Genomic DNA, 6,874 nt, shown 5'->3' on the forward strand with positions numbered 1-6,874 from the left:
TGGGGAGATCAAGGAGTACCAGCAGAAGTACGGGGCGGAGATCATCAGGCGGTATCGGAAGAACGGGGCGAATCCGTCGGGTGACGACGTGACCTTCTCCGAGTTCCTCCAGTACCTGCTGGACGAGGACGTGGAGAGGATGAACGAGCACTGGATGCCCATCTACAACCTGTGCCAGCCCTGCGCCGTGAGGTACGACTTCATCGGCTCCTACGAGCGGTTGAACACAGATGCCAACTACGTCCTGGAGCGAGTCCAGGCACCTTCCTTCGTCCGCTTCCCCGAGCGGCAGTCCTGGTACAAGCCCGTGACGGCAGAAACGCTCCACTACTACCTGTGCAACACCCCCCGCCGCCTGATAAAAGAGCTGTTGCCCAAATACATCCTGGATTTCACCCTCTTTGCCTACCCTCTTCCCAACATAACCAGCGAATTCTGCAGGCAGTGAGTCGTTCACTGTGGGACCCGGTGTAAATTCTGCCTTGGCTGCGAGGATTTGCTAACGCAGCCATTGCTGCGAGTGACACGTTGCTGCAGGGCCTGTGAAACTCCCTTCTATGCATTGATTCTTAATTTTATACTTTTCAAGTACTGTTTATATAAAATATTTTATATTTCCTTCGCTACTAGAATACTTTTTTATAGGTCTCATTTTAATGTGTACATATACCGCCGACCTGAGCACAGCAGCTTTTGTATATCTATTTTGCTTTAAATTCTTTTTATGGCACGATGTGGAATAACGTCTCTACGGAAATGGAGAAATTGATATATTTTAAGTATTCCTTCCTCTTTTTTGTGTATGTTTTGTACTAAATAGTACGTGGCTGAACTGCAGTCACAGTATAGTGGTTGACCCCCTCATGACAACACAGCGGTTGATGCGCTCAGAGTTAGTGCTCTTCAAACTGGTGCTGGATTGGACAGGGCATATTTTTGGGGGTATGAGTAGAAGAGGCTTTTGTAAATTAGGCCCTGTTTTATTTCCTCGTCTGTAGGTGGTGGGTAAATGAGACTAGTGTGTTAAATGAGGCTTAAACTGCTGTTTCACACACCGTGGCCAAAGACAAAGTGGGGCAGTTGCGTGGCAGAAGCTTGGGGTTGCTTGGCACCATGGCAGAAGCACGTGCTCTTGGCTCTGGCTGTGGTCAGCTCTGGGCACAGGGGGGAGGAGGAAGAGGAGGAGGTAGCCCACAGGGAGTGTCCAGCTTCGTTATTACAGGTTATAGGTTAGCTTTTTACACAGGTAACAATGCCAGAGTGATGACATGGGGGTTAAATGAGGCTTTTTTCTGTACCTCTGGTTTTTATTACTGTTCACCATTGAAACTAGCAATAGGATAATCTTCACAATTTTGTGCAATTTTAAGATCTGAAAGTACCAACTATTGTGCAGCATCAGGTATCAGATGCAATATCAAGCCATAAAAATTTGCTTCTCCCCCTCCCTCCTTGCATTAAAGCAATACAGACTTCTGATGGGAGCAGAACCCATCCTGGTTCCTGGCACAGGAAGCCCTGAAGCCCCCAGCCCCACGCAGGGTGCCAGCTCCCAGCCTCGGCGTGTGCTGCGTGCCCACGTGCCTGCCCACCACCGTGGAGAAATGCTTCCTTGGGCCACGTTTGAAATCACAGCGGCTCAAGGATTAGTTCTCCCTTCTTTTATAGATGCACACACCAGATTTGTAGCTATTTGTATTTAATTATGGCCGTTAAATTTGTATAAGTTTGAGAGGTGATGTGGAGTGTTGTTCCTGGGAGGCTGCGTCCTCCTTTCTAATAAAGTTTTTCTATTAATTGGTCTGTTGCTTAATGCTTTTTCCTCTGATGTTAGTGTTTATTTCTGTGCTTGGAGAGGCCTTCTGCCCCTTGTGCTAAGCCGTGGTGTGAAAGTCTGATGAATAGGAGGTTTCTGCCTTGATTAATTTGTGTTTTCAGTGCCAGAGCAGCGGGAACAAGTGGAGAAGGAAGCGCCCGAGCCAGACGACGAGACGATTACGCGACACGGGCGAGGGGATGACAAGCAGCAGAATAGGCACCTAATTGCTGTGGAGGTGACACAAAGCAGTGGGGGTGGATTAGGGATACCGCCGGGAGCTGCTGCCTCCCTGGGATTAATCTCTTGAAAAAGGGGAAGGAAAATTGAGGTGTTTTCTTTAGGATTTGTGAAATTGTCTGAAAGAAGGGCATGGAGCGGCGTCCAAGCGAGCTGCGAGTGGTGGGATGGAAACCCCTGGGCAGGACTTCAGGAACTCCACAGAGCTCCCGGTGCAGTCGGCGTCTCCCCCTGGCTGCCAGCAGCCAAGCACAGGCTGAGCTGTTGCTCTTGCCACTGATAAAGGGAGGGTGGCTGGCACGAGAGCATCGACTGCTGCTTCCTGGGCATCAGCTCCTGGCCACACGCCCTGTCCAAAAAACGGGTTAGAGATGGTCTTTGCTCTCCTTGTGCCTGGTGTGAAACCTGCAGAACTTCGCTGTGCCAGCACCAGGACTCCTTGGTGCCCAGTGCTGGAAGAGCTGGAGATCCATCCTCTTCTCCAGCCCAAGGCACCAGATACCCGTGGGGAATCTGGTTTTATTTCGTAGAACAGATGCCAGTGGTGGAGTGGTCTGAGTTAATTAAGCGTGACCTTCAGGTTTCTTTATCTAGGAATAAGCTGGTTAGACTTTACTGTCTTTGTCTGCTGCTGTGAAGCTGAGGGAACGTTTCCTGCTTGTTTAACGATAGGGGTTTTAATTAAATGTTTATTTCTTGATAGCTTTAAAGGTCTGTGCTACTTGTTTATCTGCTGCAGCTTCTGTTCTCTATATTAAATTTTTTGTCATCCCCTTAATCTAATTTATTGTACACAGAAGGATTTTAATTTTGGCTTTTCTTTGACTGTCTCTTCCACCTTTACTGGGTTTTTTTGGTCACCTTTTTCTCTTTTAATAACAGCACATGACTTTCCACCTCCTTGTACCCTTCTGCACGGAGGGTTTTAATGCAGGAAGAACCTGCAAACCCTCGTAGCTTGGGCTGGCGTTTGTGCCATAACTGGCAAAAATGTACTGAGTGTGGAAAAGTCTCTGAAAAGCTGAAGCAGGGGCATTTTGTCAGGTACCTCTAAGCCTTGTTTCTCACTTGATCAGCGTTATGGACCATCTTTGGTTTTCTTATCATCTCTTTACTGCAAGTCAGCAAATATGAAAAATCAATTAGGTTTCTATCAGCAGTACTTCATTTTATCCCTGGCCAGTAATAGAATTTCCTGAGAAAGCTTTTGGCCAAGTAGGAAGACATGAGTAATCTCCCTCAGCAGCTGTATCATTTCTTTCTTTTGTCAGGTGTGGAATAAATCAGGAGCAAATTCCAGAGCTGACAGCAAGTGCTGGGGGTGAGAGACACCGGGCGGGGTCAGCCCTGGTCTGCAGGGACCTGGGGAGCAGGGCAGGGGGTGAGGCCCACGAACACAGGGAGGAGGGGATCTCATAGCAGCTCAAGGATAAACGATAAGAAAATCATAAAGCTGTAAACTGCTTTGGTTCAAACAAACTGTTCAACTTCCTTCTGATCTGTTCCAGTTTGGCAGCTCTGTTTTCCACCTTCCCATCTCCATGCTTGCCGTCACCAGCGTGCCTGGGTGTGCAGAGACACTCCAGCCCAATTCCACCTCCTGTGGAGAACAACTGACTCTCTCTAAATGACTGCAAGGTCATTGTATTTTGCTTTGTCATTAGTCCCTTCTCAGCCTGCTTGCCCAAACCAGCCAAGCGTTTGACCTGCTCATGATTTTGCTGTTTATGTGCGTGTGTTTCTTCTTCCTTCCCTGGTAACTCCTGGACCTGCTGATCCATTTCTACCAGAACTGAGAGGAAGATTTCTTTCACTGCATGCTTTCATTGCTCAGGGCTCTCGTGGCTTTAAGGTGGTGTTGCAGAAAGGAATTGGGTGATTTACCCTCGCTGTGTGAGTGCTGGTGACAAACAGGGATCTAATGATTTCCCTTTCCCTTCAATCAGCACCCAAATAGTGCACCTACCCTCTCTGAGGTGCTGCAGTGCCTTTTGCACAGGGGTCCCTTCAGTCCCACAGGTGGTGAAGCTGTCCTCTGCTGATACTTCTCTGCCAGAGAAGAAGTTGGCCCTTTCCACCTCCTGGCTGTTTGTGTCACCCTGAGGCGACCGTGGCACCTGAACAGTTGATGTTATCCTAGCACTCGGCTGCTGACTGCAGGGAAAATTCCAGAGTAGTGCTTTAATTGCTTGTTTAGGAAATGCAGCGATCAGTGGAGGCAACAAATAGAGCCTGGCAGGGAAAAATGTCTCTTGTAAGGTCAAGTTCCCAAAGTTCCTGCTGCCAGTGATGTGGTTAATTTGCAGGTGGAGGGTCACGTGTGGTGCTCCTTCAGTCCTGGGCTGCTGGCTGGCAGCAGTCGTGCCTGGCTCCAGCAGGAAAATGCTTCCAGATCGTGTAACGTTGTGTTTTATGAGGAATGCATAGCTTTAGCAATGGGAGGGTTTATGATGGAGAGAGGTCAGGGGCATAAAATCCTTTTCCTCAGGGATTTAGTGAGCCAGCAGCAGAAGATAACTGTCCATCACCATGTTGTGGTCGTCTCCCACCCTGTCCTGTGTATCTGTAAGTGTCCAGTTCACTGACATCTCTGTGCTGAAAGGAAAAAACACCCAAAAGCAAGCAAGCAATGTTTTCCAAAGCCACCTACCAGCTTCTGAAACTGTTGTAACTCACCATTATGCTGCAATCACAAAGAATTCCCTACTTATAGAAGCATTTGTGCCATGCTAATTTCTATGATACCTCTCTGCTTTAGAAGTTCATTACAGTCAGACTGTTTATGTACAAACAGGAACCAGCATATTCTTACCCTGCACAAAGAATTAAAAATAGGCAATTGCAACTTGTCCTAGAATCACAGAACGATTTGGATTGGAAGGGACCTTAGAGATCATCTTGTTCCAACCCCCCTGGCAGGGCAGGGACACCTCCCACTAGACCACTCAAAGCCCTGGTCAACCTGCTCTTGAACACCTCCAGTGGTGGAGCATCCACAACTTCCCTGGGCATCCTGTGCCAGGGTCTCACCACCCTCATAATGAAGAACTAATTCCTCATTTCTAATCTGAATCTCCCCTCTTCCAGTTTGAAGCTGTTACCCCTTCTCCTATCACTACAAGGCCTTTTAAAAAGTCCCTCCCCAGCTTTCTTGAGGGGCCCCTTCAGATACTGGAAGGCTGCAAGAAGGTCTCCCTGGAGCCTTCTCTTCTCCAGGCTTTTTTGTTTTATTCATTTCCTGAGTTATTTCTTATTGTTCATCTCCTGTACCTGAGACTGATTTACTTGCTCATGGAACAGTCTGGTTAAAGTGATCACCCCATGAAAAGAGACTCGTGCATTCAGTTCCTTAATGACCCGTGGACAAGAGCTTGATTTCTGCAGTGCTGGGAGTGCCCCAGCTCTGAGCGTGTCCAGGAGGAGTAGCCACTGGCATGCAGGAGCACCTCTGTGTGTGGGAGGGGGGGAAGGTCCCTGCTTCCCAGTGGTGACCCAGCACGTGGGGCGTTTCCTGAGAGGTGTGGAAGGTCGATCCCTGTTCTGTCTGTGGGTTGTTTAAATCATTCAAACACGTTTAATATCTTCAGCATTCTGCTTGGACCACAGCAGTGGAGAAGAGGAGAGACATTTGGTTTTTGGCGTTTGGAACTGCTGCTTTGGTGTCCTCTTCCAGACGAGGGAGTGGGACAGAGCAGGATCCTTTGCTGTTGGAGAAGTCTCATCTTGCAACGTGCTGCCTGCAAAGCCTCATTTCGGCATACCTGAAACCCAAGGGCTTGGCTCTGCAGTGCAACCCTGGGAATGGCTCTTGGAGCTGGGTGGTTTCACAGCACGCAGAGGAAACGACTTTAACCTGGCTGATCGGGGAGGGTGCATCAGCCCCCGGCAGCAGAGCCAGCTCTGGGGATGAGCAGCACTCACCAAGCTCAGATTTGGCATCCTCAGCCCGGCGTCTCATTTCTGAACCGAGGCCGCCGGCGTCAGCCGCTGGCAGGAGCAAAAGGGTTTGAAATGCATTCCTTCTGGTGCCCCCGCTGAGCTCCACAGCCTGTGTCAGATTTTTCCTCTTTCCTGTGGGGCTTTTCCTATTGCTTCTGCAGAAATAACTGCACTTTGCGCAGGGGCTGGTGCCGAAGCAGACGCGTTAGCGGTGCCGGGCGCTGGCTGGCAGCCACGAGCCCACGTCCAGCAGGGGTGAAGCTGCCCAAAACATGGCAGGAGCCACAGACGGCTGCCCCAGTGCCCCCATGGGGCACAAAACCAGCTTGGCTTCTGCTCCTCTTTGTTTTCAGCCCTCTTTGTGTCGGAGCAGAGTCTCCGCAGACCATCTCTGCTGCTTTCAGCACAGAAGCATGAGCACCCTGGAGGAGTTTAGAAGAGCCAAAAGAAAATGTGTCCAGTGGATCTGTTGTGTATAAGAAGGCTGAGGTGTGTTGCTGGAGTCCGTGTTCCACATGTACCTGCTAGGGGCTTATCAGTAGTGTCTTATTGTTGAGGGTCGGAGCTGTGTTGATGGAGCTCCATATCAGCAGAGACTCCCACACTGGTTTTGAGGACTCACATCTGTTCTCCCTTGGTGGGGGCTCCCTGTGGTTTTGGAGATGCTGATTCAGTTGCACACTCTGTTTGGCAGCAGGGACTGGAGCTCGGGTCGAACTGAGCAGGGAAGTTTTCCTGGGATTTGGCACCAGATGGAGGAAACTTCATGAGATGGGTCCTTCAGTGAGATTTTTTGCCTTTGAGGTGCTTCTGAGTGTACCACAGAAACAGCTGTGGGATGAAAACCTGGCCAAAACCCACAGCCAAGGACTGAGAGGG

The 6,874-nt window shown here is 49.5% G+C and overlaps 1 protein-coding gene across 1 annotated transcript in view; it reads left to right on the forward strand.

Moving 5' to 3' along the window:
- CHST14 (carbohydrate (N-acetylgalactosamine 4-0) sulfotransferase 14) overlaps nucleotides 1-448 on the forward strand; it is a gene marked incomplete at its 5' end in the record, with an annotated part of 787 nt that extends 339 nt beyond the window's left edge. Inside the window, one exon of the mRNA XM_008949041.1 lies at nucleotides 1-448. This exon is cut by the window's left edge and continues 2 nt beyond it. Coding sequence (XP_008947289.1) covers nucleotides 1-448 — 448 coding nt within the window.
- Nucleotides 449-6,874: the final 6,426 nt, after the last annotated feature.

This window comes from Merops nubicus, unplaced genomic scaffold (assembly GCF_000691845.1).
Source record: "Merops nubicus isolate BGI_N331 unplaced genomic scaffold, ASM69184v1 scaffold16331, whole genome shotgun sequence".
Lineage (NCBI taxonomy): Eukaryota > Metazoa > Chordata > Aves > Coraciiformes > Meropidae > Merops > Merops nubicus.